Source organism: Myodes glareolus, chromosome X, assembly GCF_982192425.1.
Source record: "Myodes glareolus chromosome X, mMyoGla1.1, whole genome shotgun sequence".
Taxonomy (NCBI): domain Eukaryota; kingdom Metazoa; phylum Chordata; class Mammalia; order Rodentia; family Cricetidae; genus Myodes; species Myodes glareolus.
In genome coordinates, this window is record NC_142053.1 from 117,053,482 (window position 1) to 117,072,585 (window position 19,104).

The 19,104-nt window shown below is 40.2% G+C and overlaps 1 protein-coding gene across 12 annotated transcripts in view; it reads right to left on the reverse strand.

Annotated features, from left to right (window-relative positions):
• Adgrg2 (adhesion G protein-coupled receptor G2) overlaps positions 1 to 19,104 on the reverse strand; it is a 122,468-nt gene that overhangs the window by 64,548 nt on the left and 38,816 nt on the right. For 9 of the 12 annotated variants that reach the window (XM_087902638.1, XM_087902637.1, XM_085685068.2 and 6 more), the window contains exons 2-4: positions 10,328 to 10,372; positions 9,707 to 9,739; positions 1,708 to 1,826 (exon numbers count right to left, since the gene is read on the reverse strand). In XM_087902638.1, coding sequence (XP_087758764.1) covers positions 1,708 to 1,826; positions 9,707 to 9,711 — 124 coding nt within the window. In that variant the 5' untranslated portion in view covers positions 9,712 to 9,739; positions 10,328 to 10,372. The remainder of the gene's footprint in view (positions 1 to 1,707; positions 1,827 to 9,706; positions 9,740 to 10,327; positions 10,373 to 19,104) is intronic. The other 3 variants (XM_087902635.1, XM_087902633.1, XM_087902634.1) reach the window with 2 other exon arrangements.

Below are 19,104 nucleotides of genomic sequence, written 5' to 3' on the forward strand. Positions count from 1 at the left end.
TGCCTTCAAGTAGATATTGTTCAAAACAAACGCCAAAAGAAATCCCCATGCATTTGGTTACATGACAAAGATGCTGAGAACGTTCAGAGGGAAAAGGATCGTCCTTTCAGCAAATGGTAATAGAAAAATGGGATAGCTACAGGCACAAGAGTAGCCCTCAGTGAAGCAAAGTTGGCTTACGTGTAAGAGCTGAGACTACACTGGAATTGGCCAAGAGAGTCTCTTGGTTTTGATATTATGTTATTGACAATAAAGGCAAAATATATTAATTAGACCTCATTAAAATTAAAAACCTGTGTTCATGGAAGGATACTATGGCGAGTGAAAATAGAAGCTATTTGCCAACCAGACACCCGATAAAGGATTAATTTCCATAATATATAAATAATTCCTAGTCAACAGCTAAAAAGCTAAAGGAAAAAAAGACAACCCAATTTTTAAAATGAGAAAGTCATATGAATAGACATTTTTCCAAATAAAAGGTAAAATGGCTAATAAGTGCACCCAAAGATGCTGAAACCACAAACCACTAAGAAAATGCAAATCAAAACCACAGTAAGATGTCACTTCATTCCTACCACCAAAACAAAAGAAAACAATAAGTGTTGTCAAGGATGTGGAGAAACTGGAATTCCCGTGCTTTGTCTGTAGGAATGTAAAATGTATAGCCACTACGGAAAACAGGCTGGCAGTTCCTCAAAGATGCCAATGACCTAGCAATTCTAATCCTAGGTGTATCTCACAAAGAAAGAAAAAAGCACAGAATCAGAGCTTTACACGCCTAGGCTCATAGCAGCACTATTCACGGAAGCTAAAAGATACAAACCACCACAATGTCCAGGAACAGATGGCTGAATCAATGAAATGTGGCACATGTATCTACAACTGAATATATTTAGCCTTTAAAATGAATGAAACTCTAATACGTAACTACAACATAGATGGTCAAAGAAAACGTGTTAAGTGAAATGAATCAGACACAAAAGAATAAATATTGTGTTTTCACTAATGTGAGGTGCCTGGAAGAGACAAATCCATACATGCTAAAAGAATAGAAGTTATAGGGAGGCTAAGCACATAGTTACTAACTGGGACAATGAAAATACTCAGGAAATGAATAGTGGTGATAGTTGCACCAAAAATATGATTGTACTTAATGCCAACAAACAGTATATTTTAAAATGCTAACTATTGGAGCTGCCAAATAAAGGCAAGTTTGATGACCCGAGCTCAATCTCTGGAACTCACATGGTGGAAGGAGAGAACCAACTCTCATAACACAGAAGTTGTCTTCTGAACACACACACACACACGCACTCAAAAAATAAATGTAAAACACACACACACACACTCAAAAAATAAATGTAAAGGATAATACTATTCTATGTAAATGCATATTTTACTATAATAAACATTATGAACAATGACACAAAACATACATACGAAAAAGATTAGTAGAAAAAAATGAAGGAAAGCTAGTGAGATGGCTCAGTGGGTAAAGGCACTTGCCTTGCAAGCAAGATGACCTGAGTGTGATCCCTGGAACCCACATAGTGGAAGGAGAGAACAAACTCCAGAAAGTTGTTCTCTGACTTCCCAACATGTGCCATAACACATACTTCCCCAACCATAAGTAGTAGCAATAATAACACCAACAATAATAATTATTATTATAAATGAAGGAAGTGAGGAAAATTGACATCTTACCTTTCAAGGATGTAACGAGAATGACATGAAAACAAATGATGACAAGGAATATCTTGTATATCAGTAAAACTTCTTCAGGTCTGCCAACATGGCCACACTGCCCCCCAGAGAAGAGCATCCTGGAACAACATGTGACAGACAACAGATCATCACAGCTGCCATAACCCTAACAGTAATGACCAAAGGTCATTCCTCAAGCAAGATCACCCCCATGCTGCCTTCTTAGAAGTACCATAGTCATAACTGTAGTGTGCTTGCCGAGAACTAGCAATGTCAGGTGGTCACTGGCTTACAAAATGAAAAACCCAGGTGTACTAAGATATCACAATTAAAATGATAAACAGGCTAGACTTTGTGGACTTATTAAAAACACGTGCAAAATACCAAAAGAACAAATTAACAACTAAACTAACCTATTTCATACAAAATTACGACCATTATAGAAAGCTTGTTAGAGACAACGCTAACATTCAGGCATCACTGACACCTCTAAATAATCTACCTCGTTTGTTTCTTATGCTAACAAAGGAAAGTAACACTGCATTTCTTCCTTATTGTGACTTATTTTATTGTCATTGTTTGCATCTCTAGTAGTCAACATAGCAACATTTTCAATGCGAAATTTATATCAGATTTTTAATTTAAAAGTGTCATTTGCCATTCACTTATTTACTCATGCAACCACTCTTTATCGAGGACCAATATGTTCCACATAATACATTAGGGCTGAATTGGAGGTAACTAGAAGTGATATACATGTAAAGGCAGGGGTCAGACTTGGGGAGAGCTCAGTACATGAAGAGAACCGAAAGCGCTAAAACTATGTCATGCTGCTGAAGCTGAGAGAAAACACAGCCAGCAACACATTCACAGGCTCAGGCACAGGGAGACACGGAGACCCAGTGAGCACAATCCTTTTATTCATCCAAAGGGGTAGTTACTGTGAGCAGGCTGTGTACTCTCAGCTCGCAGAACTCCTGGCTAAGGCATCTACGAATCTAGCCACCACAATAACTACAAACTGGAGGTAGCAAGTGCATACACCATGGTGAGGCTAGAAAAAAAAATGAGTTCAGAGTTCCTGGGTCTGTGACATAATACACTGTCCTGGTACTCTCGTCAGTAATGACGGAATGGTTGAAGACAGTCAACTTTACCTAGAGAATGAGACAACGATGGGTTTTCTGTTTCTTTTTTATCATTCATCACTTTAATCCCTGTACTATCTGACCTTACACATACTGAGTATAAAAGGAGGGTTTGCTGAACGAACGGGTGGGTAAAAGAATGAGGAGTGAAGCGAGTGTTTGCAAAGTACTCACAGTAGCAACCACTGATCAGAGATCTCCTGATCACTCCTCGGAGCAAGTCTATCAAGTTAATGCCATTATCCCAGTTTGCTGCAGGGCACATCTGTCCATCAAGACTACGAGTCTTTTGTTGACACAGCATGATATTGATTTAGACCATAAACTGATTCTGGCTTCAAAAAAGGGCTAATGTTTTAAAAATTGATAATTGTATGTTTTGTCTAGGAGAATTTATCTTCATGTAGATTGAGAATAATTTAAAAAAGAGGAAGTAATTTGAAAGTGTTGTATGATAGGGCTGAGTGAGGGCTAGTCTGCTATCCTTGGTTCACTATTAAAATTTAGTAACAGCTATGAGACGCGCAATGACCAGTATATTGGCTCATGTAGCAAGATAGAACAAGTGTCTTCTAGAAAACTCAATTTCTTTAAGATATTAACCGTGAAACACAAGTGCTGGCTAAGAAGTCTAGGGGTACACAGAGAAAACCTGTCTCAAAAACAAAAACAAAAAAGAAGGAGGAGAATAAGAAGAGCAAGAAGAAAAAGGAGGAGGAGAAGGAGGAGGAGGAAAAGGAGAAATAGAGGGAGGGGGAGGAGGAGGAGGAAGAGGAGAACAAGTCGTCCAGCACAAGAGAATATTTCAAAGGGCGCTACTGAAGAGGTTTTTAGTGTGGACAAAGCAAGCACAAAAAGTGAAAATACAGCTTTAGATTTAGATTTTTTTAGATTTAGATTATTCAATTTTCAAAACAGTCAGAAGAAACAAATAAACCAGGAAACCATAGTAAAAGTATAATTATTTTTATCTGAATTCTGGTAAAAGAACCACATCCACCAAATCTCTTCTGCATTATAGAAATATGTGGGGTTAGCTTATTTAGATGGAATCTTCTGCTGAAAACAACTTAAAATCATGAATAAAATATTAAACATGTCTTGCCAAAGTGGAAGACTAAACAGGAAGTAAAAAAGGTAATCGAAACAGTGAATGCACATGTACCTAAAGGTATAGGCCAATGGGGTTCAGATGTGAAAGATTAAAGAAAAGAACAGAGATATGGAGAAGAGAAATAGAAGGTGAGCATACACTTAAATAAAATTCAAAGAAAAGAGAATAGGAAAAGTCAGTATTTGGAAAAAGAGTCCGAACTAGTGGAAAAACATTAATGCAGATTCAAAAAGCCCATAGAATTTCAAGTACAATAAGCAAATAAAAAGAGATCTGCACCAAACCAGCTCAAAATGAAACTGGAGAAAACTTAGGGTTTTAAAAAAAATGGCTCCAAGAAGTAACTGTTAGTGACAAGTCTCTTCTCAGAAGCCACAAGACAATGCACTTTAACCTACAGTGTGTGAAGACAATGCACTATTACCCACTGTGTGTAAAGACAATGCTCTATTACTTACAATGTGTGAAGACAATGCACTATTACCCACTGTGTGTGAAGACAATGCACTATTACCTACAGTGTGTAAAGACAATGCTCTATTACCTACAGTGTGTGAAGACAATGCACTATTACCCACAGTGTGTGAAGACAATGCTCTATTACCCACTGTGTGTGAAGACAATGCTCTATTACCTACAGTGTGTGAAGAAAATTCACTATTACCTACAGTGTGTAAAGAAAATTCACTATTACCTACAGTGTGTAAAGACAATGCTCTACTAACTACAGTGTGTGAAGACAATGCACTATTACCCACTGTGTATTAAGACAATGCACTATTACCCACTGTGTGTGAAGACAATGCACTATTACCTACAGTGTGTGAAGACAATGCACTATTACCTACAGTGTGTGAAGACAATGCTCTATTACCTACAGTGTGTGAAGACAATGCACTATTACCCACTGTGTGTGAAGACAATGCTCTATTACCCACTGTGTGTGAAGACAATGCTCTATTACCCACTGTGTGTGAAGACAATGCACTATTACCTACAGTGTGTGAAGACAATGCACTATTACCTACAGTGTGTGAAGACAATGCACTATTACCTACAGTGTGTGAAGACAATGCTCTATTACCTACAGTGTGTGAAGACAATGCACTATTACCTACAGTGTGTGAAGACAATGCTCTATTACCTACAGTGTGTGAAGACAATGCTCTATTACCCACTGTGTGTGAAGACAATGCTCTATTACCTACAGTGTGTGAAGACAATGCTCTATTACCCACTGTGTGTGAAGACAATGCTCTATTACCTACAGTGTGTGAAGACAATGCACTATTACCCACTGTGTGTGAAGACAATGCTCTATTACCTACAGTGTTTGAAGACAATGCACTATTACCTACAGTGTGTGAAGACAATGCTCTATTACCTACAGTGTGTGAAGACAATGCTCTATTACCCACTGTGTGTGAAGACAATGCTCTATTACCCACTGTGTGTGAAGACAATGCTCTATTACCTACAGTGTTTGAAGACAATGCACTATTACCTACAGTGTGTGAAGACAATGCTCTATTACCTACAGTGTGTGAAGACAATGCTCTATTACCCACTGTGTGTGAAGACAATGCTCTATTACCTACAGTGTGTGAAGACAATGCACTATTACCCACAGTGTGTGAAGACAATGCTCTATTACCCACTGTGTGTGAAGACAATGCTCTATTACCTACAGTGTGTGAAGACAATGCACTATTACCCACTGTGTGTGAAGACAAGGCACTATTACCTACAGTTTGTGAAGACAATGCTCTATTACCCACTGTGTGTGAAGAGGATATTGTACTCACAATGAAAACACCTTTTGTGAAGGAGGACAAAGGGAAGGCATTTTCAAATAGACAAAAATGGTGACTTTCTTTTCCATCAAAGCACAACAACAGCGAAAAACAAAACAAAACAAAACAAAAAAAAACCCAAATCATCACTTGAAATCAATGTTAAAGCACATGCTTGGGAAGAAGACATTAGACTTGAGATGTAAGAAGGAAAAAAGGCACTTAAAGAGGGTTGTTAGTATAAGGCAGGCCCCACCCCTAACAATCCTAAGAGATGAGTCAACGCTTTTAAAACTGGCACAGTTTGTCCTTGCATCTCCAATTTCAAAAGGCTTTGTGCACTCTCAGGTGGTCACTGCAGTCAGCCTTTCTAATATCTATCCCTTGGATCCAGAGACGGGTGCACATTCAACATGGTTTTCTATGGGGACGATGACTTCAGGCTGTGACAAGTTAACAAAGCTTGTCCTAGTTAGAACAAGTAACAATAAAATCTCACGGGAACTAAGGAAATATCAAATAAAACTATACAGCCGAGTTGAGAATGTAGCTGAATTAGTACAGCCCTTACCTAGTGCCAGATAAAAACAGGCACAATGATGCAAATGTAATCTCAGCACTTAGGAGGCAGAGGCAGGAGAATCAGTTCAAGGCCATCCTTGGTTACATAGTGAGTTTGGGGCTATCCTGGGCTACATGGGACCTTGTTTCAAAAAAATAAGAACACACAAAAGCCATATAGTGGATATGTATACATGTAAATTTACGGGAACTTTCTATGCCAAAATCAGTCCAAAGGAAAGTTCAGTGGAAAAACATTTTCCTAGCGTGCAGCAGACCTTGGTTTCAATCCCCAGTACTGAAAATAAAAGCCTATTTTGCTAGACATGGTGATCCATGCCTGAAATCCCAGCATGTGAGAAGTGAAGGTAGGAGGATCAGAAGTTCAAGGTAAACTTTGGCTAATATATGAAACCCTGTCTCAGAAAAAAAATTAAATACTGTGTTTATATTGATATCAGAAAAATTATACTTTAAAACAAAAGCATTACTTTATAAACAAGACAGTTCATTAAAAATTTAGCCCGATCAATAGTAAAAACTCTGCATAGCAAAACATGGGCTATAGTTGAAGATACTGTCACACTGAGATTTTAGATATACATAAGGCTTAAAATTAATACATTAAGGCCCCTGTTAAGAAATTTGGAAAATAACAAAATAAACCCTAAGAAGAAAATAATGATAAAATAAAAGCATAAAATAATGACCAAAAAAGGCCAAAGTAAAGTATTAATAAAGTTAAAGCTATTCTCTGAGAAGACACTTTTGATGAAATTGAGAGCCAGAAAGGAGAGGGCAGGGGGAAAGGGAGACGGAAGAACTAACCAAGAGAACCAATGAGAACAGCAACATTCTGCAAATGCTACAAACATATGACGATAAAGGGGCCTCGGTGCCATCTTTATTCAAAAAGTTTACACAAAATGGGCAAATTCTTAGGGGAAAAATAAAAGAAGGGGTCAACAAGAACTATTAAAGCTGAATAAGATGTATGACTATTCAAAGTCTCCAAAATTTTCAAACCAAGAAAATTTAATTAAGGAACAAAATTTTTAGTCTCACAAGTTCTAAGAAGAGACAAAACCAGTAGAGCACATCTGAACTCCTTTTCACAACATCAAGGGGAAATCTTCATGTTTTTACTGCATGCGCACGCACACACACACACACACACAATAGTAATTGACAGAATTCTCTAGATGCTCACAGAAATGCATAACAGCAACTGCAACTGCATATCTTGTAAATTGAAGGAATCAGAGTAAATATAGAACAAAAGAATTCTGGCACCCTCTTTTTTTTCTTGAAGATAAGGTCACCAGGGACTAAAGTCAGCATTCCTGCAGTAAGGGAAGCAATACCAAAAATGATCAGAGAGAAAACACTCTATTGCCTACAGATGGCAGAAGCTGGGTTAACTGCTAAGTGCTGAGCATGAACTCTGAAAAGGTAGCTTTGTGTACTAGTTACCATAACCCCTAGTAAAGCCAGTGCTGAAGTACACAGTGGGAGTGCGTATGTGAGGCTTTCACATCTATCGGAGCAAATGGAAGAAAAGAATTTGTTTAGTCTACACAGTAGAGCATTGTGCTCTTAACGAGCCTTAGGAACATTCTAAAGCAGAAAAAACAAAACTTTCATTTTTAAAAAAGTGAATCGATATCAGATTGCACTATCTGTAGTCAATTATACACAGTAAACATATGCTCAGAGGAGAGGTATTGTTTTCAGGTCCCTTGCACACTTCCGTATTATCTCACTATACTGGAGGTAAGGTGAAAGCTCACTTCCTCTCTCTCCTCTCACCCTTCAGGGTCTTCCCCCAAGGCTCGGGTATGTATGTTCAACATGTACAAACAAGCAAACATGCAATTAAGAAAGCATGCTCGGTAGAGCAAACTGTGGGCCTTAGCATCCAAGCTCCACCTCCTACAAGTACAACTTTGAGATGTTCATTAACCTCTGCGAACCTTACATCTGAAGAAATCAGAGTGATAATAAGGCTAGCTTCCTAAGGTTCTATAGGTATTAAAATGAGGCAATAAATTGAATATCTGCATCTGCACGCAGTCAAAACATTATTAACTGATTATAAGCAGTCAAAAGATCAGTGTTTCTAATGCTGAGTTTGAAGTTATTTAGAGAATATTTTCTTATGTCTAGTTTACATATATTTTCTGAGGTTCTCTTATATGCAGGGTACTATGCCAGGACCTCACGATTCTTCAATAAATGTTTGTTTTGCCCTTGAGAGTTGATAGCCACTACTTACATTGAGCAGCTATTGGGATTATCAGAAAAATAATAATGCTTTTCAAACCTGGTAAATGTAAAAGACACTTTCTCTTCATGGCTGATGATGATCAAGTTGGCTTTAAACAACAACCCAAACCAAAAGCACTAGAATCCAATATGCTCGTCTATTAAGGATCAGACATCACCTCACCCCACTCCAGAGCAGCCACTCATAAAAGATTTAAAACTGGATTTGCTCTAAAATCTGTTGCTACAAAATAACTCTATGACTACGTAGAGAAAAGAAACAGGAGAGGAAACTGTGGTAGTTTTACAATTTGACACCATCTCGACCCACTTGGGCAGACAGTCTCAGCGAGTAATGATTGAGGTCAGGTTAGTCTATAGGGGAGTTAGTTCTCTTGAGCAAGGTGTTGGAGGCTCCAGCATGAGCAGCTCCATTCCCTCGGGGAGCCTGAACTCTGTAGGAGCAAATGGTCAGGAGTTATCACAGCAATGAAATAGACCAGAGACTCTTGTTAAAAGCACACAGGAGGCAGAGGAAGGTGGATCTCTGTGAGTTTGAGGCCAGCCTGGTCTACATAGTGAGCTGTAGGACAGCCAGGACTACACAGAGAAACCCTGTCTCGAAAACAAAGAAACAAGCAAACAAACAAACATCCTTCAGGCGCTGGCCTGCACTGGGCTGGAAGTAGGAGTTGGTCAGAGCACATGGTATGGGTGCTTCAGGAAATCATACTGGAGAGGAAGGTGGATTCTTGGGAAAGGCAAACCTCCCACACCTCCTAAACCAATAATCTGGCCCTTCCTTCTTTGCTTTGTTACCATTCATGTCAACTTTCACCTGAAATCACAGCTTGCATACCTATTAGCTGTGTGAGCCTACTTGGGTGTTTAAACCTTGTTTATAACAATAACTTACTAGTATCTATTTTAATTCTGTGCTATTTATCTTGTAAGTCATTATAAAACTACTCTAAATTTGTTATAACAAATATTTATATTTTTCACAAGATTTTGACAACTTATATAAAGGAAAATCCAGAAACAGTCACTACATGGGTCTCAAAAAAAAAGGAAAATAATAATACTGGGCATAGGTTATTAGTAAAGAACTTGCTTACGTCATGCAAGGCACTGCGAACTGATCCAACGTACTGCAAAAAGGAAAGAAAGGGAGAAAAAGGGAAGATTGAAAGTCAGTTAGTGACTTCAGAATTTCCGTCTAGAAGAGAGCTACACAGAAATCTGGCTGGGAGGCACTCTGAGCAGTGCACAGTGCTTCAGGTGACCAGGAAAACACACCATTTTCTATTTCAAAACATGACAAGCGCTGTTGGAGCCAGGGAAGCCAGTCCAAAGAGTAAGACAGCTGGACAATAGGACAATAGTCCAAGAAATCCTATGTAAATAAGTCTCCTTCAGCTTTCATTGCACCATGACATTTCAATGTCTACTCCCAGTCCAAAGTCGCCACCCTTTCCTGAGAGCCTACTCAAAAACAGCTGCGCTACTGGGAAGAAAGGTTCAACGAGGGTCTTTCTGGAAGACGAAGAAAATGTCTGAAGGGAAGAGAGCTCCAGGTGGGAGGAAAGAGTTAGAAATCAAACAGGAATAGACAAGGTTGTGAGGAAAATGGGGCTTCAAAATGAAGAAAACAGAGGACCATGGAAGGGAAAACCCAACAAAACTCACATGCGCTCACTGTTTGTATAGTACTATCATGTAGAACTATCCTGACTCACCTGACAAGAAGTTCAGAGAAAAGAGGGGAGAAACTCTGTACACATCTGAAAATAAAAGCAAGAACAGATAATTAGGCCAAGGCAAAGTGGACCTTCATTGTGCCAGACAGCAACAATACTGCACACCAAGGTTGCATATTGACAATGGGGTTACAGAAAAAATGAACACCGCAAGTCCTGCTACCAGGGAACAGATTATAAATGGCAGGAACAACCCAGAAGCCGAGAGTTAATTTTTGGCCGGGGGAGTGACCTCATTCACATATGCATTGTTGCTCAGTCTAAATTGGCACTAAACGTGTTAGAGGTATGCTGGAGAGTCTAGCGGTTAGTGTTGATGCACCAGGAATTGAATCCCCTAGGAGGTAAGCTCCGGAGCTCATCTGTGAGGCGTTCATTTGATAGAGTTAGTCTCTGGGCGTGCCTGTGAGGGATGATCTTGATTAGGTTAAATGATGCTGGAAGACCCATGTTAAAAACGAGTGGCATCATTCCCAGGGATTGGTTCCGGCACTATGTGAAAAGGAGAAGGCTGGCTGAGAATGGGTACTCATAGTTCTCTTCTTTCCGACTTGGATCCCATGTAAGTAGGGGCTTCAAGGTCCCGATGCCTTGACTTCATGGTCATGGTGGACCCTGTCCTTTTTCTGTCAGCCAAAATGAATTTAAGAAACTTAAACAGATGGTGAGGTGATCAGAAGAGATCAGGGGAATGGCAGACCCTTCCAGAGACAACAATTGGTCATGCATCACTTCATATTCTGTACCCTTTTTTTACTGTTTTTTTTTCCTCAGACATTCTGCATTTTAACTTCCCTTGAACTAGCTACTTACCAGGTGTGTCCAAAGCCAAAGGCAAATTATTTTCTCCAAGAAGGTTGAGAAAGTGACTGTTGACTAAGTTCGGCCCTGAGCTGAAAAGGGGAGATGGGGCCATTCATCACAGCATGACTGAGAGAAAGAGCAGAGACGTGGTGGAGGGAAGTGACAGGGGAGCTATTCAAAGCGGAGAGCCCTGCTTACTCCCTGATGCGTATTGTTTAGAATATTCCAGAACACTTTCCTTTGGTACAGCTATTAGCTCAAAGACGACAGTTACTTCACATTAATGGTATCATCTCACGTGAAATAGAAACATCGTGACTTTCAAAATCAAGATTTTCAATAAAGAAACACGCTATCAGGTCATCGTGGAACTAACTGTTGTCCTCTTGTCTTCTGTCAATTTACTGCTAGGACAGAAGTTGATGTTCAAGGAGGAATCCAGGATATGAGTGCAAAGAAGAAATAAGTAGCCACAGTGAAGTTCTATTGACCATAGGAGGTCCTTTAAGAGGAAGAAATTCACGTCTTAATTAATTAAAATCCAACATGCCAAAAACTCCATTAACCAATGTTTATAGATGGCAAGAAAAACTGAAGACCAAACATGTTCTGTCCTTGGATAAACGGGTTACAAATGAATGAGGTATGATTGCCATCAAAACATTAGCGCAATCAAATGGAAACAAAGTAATTGTGAGTTGAGTATAGAAATAATTTTATTGAACATTTGTAAAGATTATTTTCTACATAGAAATTTCAAATAATATTTTTGATGCCATTTCACAACTCAGTCATGTTGTGTCTTCCCAAACCTTATTGACAACCACAATAAAGCACACTTAATTATTCTGGGGGATACAGCTGATTAATGAACAACAGGAGGCTCTGGTTGTGTCTTTGGAACATTTTCAGGTAGAAAAGTAGGACAAACAACAATGACATTTGTTTTTCCCAGTGGATGAAAAAACATGCTAATAATACCCAAAGCTGGAGAGCACGGGGCAAAATAAACACTTGCATGCACCCCTACTGGGAAAGAAAACTTTGAGATTTTGATTTTTGAATTGTATATACTTTACTTTTGTTTTTAGATTTTAATTTTATTCATAATTGGTTTTATTTTTAGAAATTAAAATAAAATTACATTTGCTTCCCCTTTCCGCTTTCTATCCTCAAACCTCTTCTCTACACTTTGTAAACCAGGTGCCTTATTTACAAAGAACTACAGGCAACTAAGGCCTGCTGATGGAGGGCAAATTTCTTTACCAGGGATGAATCACCTAGTTGGGTATCTGATTCCAAGTAGTCAGTGCTGAAATCATATGCATAAAGCAACGCTGGATGAACTAAGCTGGTTAGTTTTACATAGCTATGCATTTATACATATATGTATAACATCTTTTGAAGATATTATCTTAAAACACTGAAAATGTGGAGAGATTTTAAATTCAGAGGTATACTGGCATCCACAAACCCATCAAGAATAACAGTGTTATTACAGCCTTATGTGAGGTGAGGGAGGGATTCTCAACATCCCAAGAGATGAATATTTAAACAATGGCACAGCCACATTATCTAATATGATTCAATGGCTAAAAGTGTAGTTGATTTAGATGACATTATAGACACTTACAATGAAAAAAGTAAGCTCTTGATACACTAATATGTATACACAAGGCCATGTTAAGAAACAATCAAGCTGTATATGTGTGTGTTTGGTTGTATAATGACATGGGTTAGCTCATATTAAAAAAAATCATAAAAAACCCTACCAATCCTTCACAGACAGGACTGCTACATAGAGGGTGAAGCCAACTTTAATTCTATAGAACACATCAATGTCTTCATGGATTATTTATACAAGTAAGGTTTGTTGAAATAACCAAGCTAGCTAAGGATAAAAGAATTATATTTTATTTACTAGAAGGGGAAAACTCATGAAACAGGAAATGAAAAATCTAAGCACAGCAATGTCCCGCAGGTGGCGCAGAGAGAGAGCACACCAGGAGGCGCACAGGTTTTACCCAGGGTCCCAGAGAAGCCACACCCTAACTACAACCCACCTCTTAAAGATGATTAGCTAACAAGGTTCCCCACCACAGGTTGCTTCTTTTAGTGAAGAAAAGTAGAAGAGCAGAGTGAGGACTAAACAACTCCTGCGAAGATCTAGGGTGGGACAAACGGAAGGGGATGTTATCACGTTCTCTGCTCATTGTCACCTCCTCTCCTACTTTGGGGCACAAAGGCTTCTGATCTCAGAGACAAGAAATCAGTTTTCCTCCCAGAAAGTAGGAATTCATTTGAGCAAATTACTAAAAACAATAGCACAAGAAATGCTGTGAACTTGTCTGATGGACACCGAGGCCTATACTTAACTAAAAAGTTACCCGTCCTCCTGCCTGTGAATCCCAGCTTACCTTGATGGACATCAGCCCTCATCTCCTGGAGCGAACTTAACAGGAAGCAGAATCCCATCCACACCAGCACTTCACTAACAAAACATGGAGGCTGCCAATGTTTGGGAATCTTACATCATTAAAAGGAAAGGGCAAGTCACAAAAGAAGCCCTATCAACTTATGTAAGACATGGCACAGAATAGAGAAGTTTCTCAGAGAAGAACAGCTAACTCACCAATTGCTGAGATTAACTGAAACCTCCCACAGTTGCAGAGTGCCCCAAACCATGACATCAGGAGGCTGGGGATGCATCCAACTTCCTCTATTTAACAGGCTGGCTAAAACCCAGGCTAAAGCCAGTGTAAGAAGAAAAAAAGGCAAGTAGTCTCTACAGATGGTGTGAGCAGGAAGAAATCTCTCTTTCGGGTATTTAGGATGTTGTTCCAGAGGAGAAAAAAGCTTTGGGGAAGTCTGTCTCTAAAACTCAGCCTTAGCTGCCCTGGGTAGCTGACCCTTGGGCCATGCATTTTGAAGGTGCTGGGTAACCCAGTGGGTAAAGTGCACAGGTGACAGAGGCTTTGACACAGCTCTTCTGTGCTCTCTGAAGCAAGGTGTCCCGGTCAAAGAACAAAACAAAACGGTGACATGCAGCATCCTAGAAGGCTCGGCGATTCCTAGGATGTAATGATTAATCAGTGACCCAGACTGAGGACCAGAGATTGGCTCACAATCCCTGACAATGACAATAACATCATGGAAGAAAGAACCAGAGGGTGAAGGGTCTTGGCAACAAAGAATGGAGCCAGAAATCAGTTAAAAGAACTTTTCCCACACTGGCAGGGGAAACAAATAACATAAATGGTAACAATGGTGAAGATGGGGCCTAGTGGGCATGTCCAGGACCAGACCAGGCTTTACGTTTGTAAGTGCCGTCATTGAGGAACAAACATAAAAAATATTAGAACATTATTGTCACCCTATTTATACTCCAATCTTTCTGTACAAGACCTTGTCTCCACAGACTGACTTGTTTGGTTCTGGATATAGTCCATTCAAAAGAGATCAAATATAAACCGGGTGATGGTGCACGCCTTTAATCCCAGCACTCAGGAGGCAGATGCAGGCAGATCTCTGTGAGTTCGAGGCCAGCCTGGTCTACAAGAGCTAGTTCCAAGACAGGCTCCAAGGCTTCAGAGAAACCCTGTCTCGTGAATTGGCTTTTAGAATCTCTAAATATAATCCATTCAGTAAATATATACCAAATGCCTACATGGATGTCTCAAGCAGGTTATACCATACCCAAAGTCTTCTGGCTAGTGGGACTAGTGGTACCTGAATCCAGAATACTATAATTTCTGTAGGTACCATCTAAAATAGCAGCAACAAGCTGCATTGTGAAAGGGTCCCCTAATCCAGAGTAGGGAAGTGGATCCAGACAAATTGCCTCTGAAGGGTAATGATCTGGCTACCTCCTAAAGAATGTATAACTCTCTCCATGTAAGGACACAGGAGAGATCACTCCAAAGAGAGGAAGTAGCTTAAGCTGAAACACAGAGCCAAAGTACTTAGAGAGGGAAGAACGATGTCATTATTAAATGGTAGGAGGGATGGGGAGAGCTGCTGAAATTGTTTTCTGAGTCCTCTCAAAGGATGACCTCTTAGCCAGTAGGAAAAGCATGTGTGCTGAGATGGACTAGTCCAACCTAGAAGTGGCTCGTATACCTCTTGAAAATGCTACCACCATGGCGTTTTTCTGCAACACCGATAGCATTATTTTCTCCCCTGCTCCCTCTTTCTCTTTTCCCTTCCATCCTCCTTTGTCCTACATTTTCTCTTTTTTCCTTCCCTTCCATAGCCTGAAGCTGGCCAAGTGTATTCCAGTGAATGGAATGTGGCTGGTTACCTCTGCCTAAGCTAGAGAAAAGGCATAGACCCCATGATAAAAGCTGAGGGTGCAACCCAGTGATAGAGCCCTTACTCAGCATGTAGAGTTTCTGGTACCATCCCCAGACCTAGAAAGAGAAAAGAAGATGAGAGGACAAAATCAGAGAGTGGAATGGAAAGGAGGAGAGGAGGAAGTCGAGGTGAGGCCAGATGTGTAGTTCAGTTGATAAAGTACTTGCTGGAAGCCCTGGGTTTACTCCCCAGCACAACAGCATAAAACAGGGCACGATGGTGTATACTTCTAACCCTACCCTATTCTAACCCTATTGAAGTCAGTAGCATCAATAGTTCAAGGTCATCTTTAGCTATATTAGCTAGTTTGAGGTCAGCCTGTTCTACACAAGATCCCGCTTCAAGGAGGGGAGAGAAGGAGGGTGAAAGTCACGTGGTAAAATGCTCACCTCCAAATGACTCTCTGTCCTTCACTTCTAATGTTCTAGATAAGGCAATTATTGCCTTCCAAACATGGTAGTACCAGCAAATGTTAAAATCAATATGATTTCAAAACAGGTCATGATTCTTTTTAGCATATAAGCAATTGTCACCTTAAAGGTAAACACATCTGCAGTGATCCACCAATTAACAGTTTCACAAAAACATTACTATTGTACACAAAGGAGACTTACACTGATTTCTTAAATGCAAGTCTCACATTAAGCTGTAGCCACACAAAATTAGCTTCAAATGAACTTTCTTTCATTTGCTTGAAAACATCTCACCAGGAAAACTGAGTGTAGACAAGTACCTATAATCAACCCTGATTGTTATGACTGGCACGTCCTAATTAACTGTGAGCTTCTTTTCCCACTATGAAACAAAAGCGAGCATTACACTCCATATTTAAACTGTGCTTCGATGCTTTGCTTTCAGTAATGAGAGAAAATATGACTGAACAATACACAGATGAGATCAGAAGAAGTGACTGAACACATAGAATTAACCTATCAAATAATTAAGAAAACCGCACATACAAAGGCTTCCTTCATTTAGCATGCTTTTGTCTGTCTTTGAAACGAGTTAGAAATGAAGGCCAGTTTGTTCAAATCTTTTGTTTCCAAGTATACTTGCCATGTGATATGCACTAAGCCCTTGACTGCGCCTTAATTCAATCCTAGGGGGTAGAAGATGAGGAAACACTTACTCAGAAAGTTTTATTGTTCCCACTGGGAATGAGTAAGAAGTTATGTTATCATCTGGATAAATGACAGATAAAACTGTGGAAGGTAGAACATGGGTAACACTGCTATGTTTTAAATTCAACATGGGGACTTCAAGCTCAACCTCAACCTCAGGATTGCCCTGTCTTTGGAGAATTTCCTAGGAAAAGAACTGTCTAGGTCATTCCTGTCGTGGTAGAGCACAGAACGTCAGGTCTTCACATGCCAGGATGCTTATCCATTCACAATGGGACTTTGCAGATCCTCCTGTCAAAAGGTGGAGTCTATCTGCCCACTCCTTCAGCATGCACTGACCTTGTTCTTGCTTTGTCCCCAGGGTCCATTCAAGTGGGATGCAAACAGAAGCATGGAAACAAGCCTAAGCTACCCTGCCAGATGATGAAAGCCACATGCTGGGTCACTCCAGTGCTCCAACAGCCAGCTAACCCCCAGGAACACGCATGCAGCTAACTTACAGTTGACTGCAGATGCACAAGTGGTCCCAACTGTGACTGGCAGAAGGACTGCCCTGCTGAACTCAGCCAAGAGTGTGTGCTCCAAAGCTCAACGGATGAAATGGCTGTTGCTGGAACCCGTCATGTTTGGACCTGTTCCGGTCTGAATGGGAAACATATACCCACTCAAGTGTTTTATGCTGGATCCCCAGCTGGCGGCACACTTTGGGGAAGTTATGGGACCTGTAGGGGACTACCTGGAGGAAATGAGTGATGGGGAAAGGAGGACGGGCTTTGGGCATTATATCCCAAGCCCTCTTCTGAGTCTAGTCTCTCTACTTCCTGTTCTGCCTAGATGTGTGAAGCTGAGACATTTTCAGCTGCACACACCCACTGCCGTGCTTTCCCCACCCTGATGGGCTGTATCCCCTCAAACTGTGAACCAAAACATGTCCTTCCTCCCTTAGGATGCTTCTTGCCGAGTATGGCCACAAGAATGAGAAATGTAACCAATACATAAGTTCTTCGTTGCAAAGAAAAAACTAACTTGTACCTCTTCTTTTCCTTTCTTTCTTCCTCATTCTTTTCTTCTTCTTCTTTTTTTTACTTCCTTCTTTGCTTTCTGTAAATATTACAAGGCAAGAACCATTGTGTTTAAGATGGTGGTGTGGGCTGCCTCTTGTTCAAAGCTAGCCTCATTTACTTTGAAAATATTTCCTCAGTGAATATGGGTAATAATACATGCCCCTCCAGGGATCATGTCTTGGAAGCTTAATACCAAGTTTGATGATGGTAAGAAATGATGGGACTTTTAAAAGTTGGAGACTAGTGGGTAGTCTTAAGTACTCAGAGGGGATCAAGGCAGTTCTTAATGAACCCATGAGGTAGTTCTGGTGAAGACGTCATTATAAAAGAATAAACCCAACTTCATTGTGTACCAGGCTTTTTCTTTTAGGCCACCAACCAGCTTCCAAATCATGACACTGAGAATTATTTTGAATGCTCGACCTTAGCTTTGCTCTTTTCTTGCTAGCTCTTATAACTTAACCTGTTTCTCTTCATCAGTGTTTTTCCTCGGGGTGTTTTACCCTTTCTCTCTCTCTCTCTCTCTCTCTCTCTCTCTCTCTCTCTCTCTCTCTCTTTCTCTCTCTCCTCTCTCTCCTTCCTTCCTTTCTTCCTTCCTCCCTTCCTTCCTGTCTGTCTATCTGTCCTACTTTTCTGTTTCTCATGTCTGTCTGTCTGGTGGCTGCCTGGCTTCTGGCCCCAGGAATGTCCCTCTTTTTCTCCCCCATTTTTTTCCCATCTTCTCAAGTCTAGATTTCTCTTCCTACTTAGTCTCTCTGCCCGCCAGCCTCACCCATCCCTCTTCTGTCTACATACTGTCTGTTCAGCTCTTTATGAGACCAATCAGGCGCCTTAGGCAGACAAGCTGAAACAAACCCAGCACTTTTTTTTACATAATTAAACAGACATCCCTACATTGTTAAACAAATGAAGCATAAACAAATATAACACACCTTTACACAGTTAAAGTAATATTCCCCAGCATAAACACATGTAACACGTCTTTAAATAGTTAATTATTCCATCACATCTTTGTCTCCCTTTGTGCATCCTTGTGACTGTGATTCCATCTGCCATGAGAGATTGCTGTCAGGAGTCCAATACAAAGCCTCAGATGTTTGATAATAGCAGCAGAAAACAGATGAATATACTCTGGAATGCTGAAGACATTGTATGGTATGAGGGTCCTGTGTGTGGAGGGATGAGGTGAGATGTCTCTGCAGCCAGCAGACTATAGTATGAAAACTGGCAGTCAGCATGCCATCTCAAAGTATTTTTTGGTGATAATCTTCCAAGGACAATAATTTGCTGTTGACATCTATTGAATGTGTTCTAGGCATTTCTTCTTCCCATTACTCCTAGCCATGGGAGGGGAAATATAATGAGAAAATACATTTTCAAGTCAGACACCCAAGGGTTAAGGAACATATCTAAG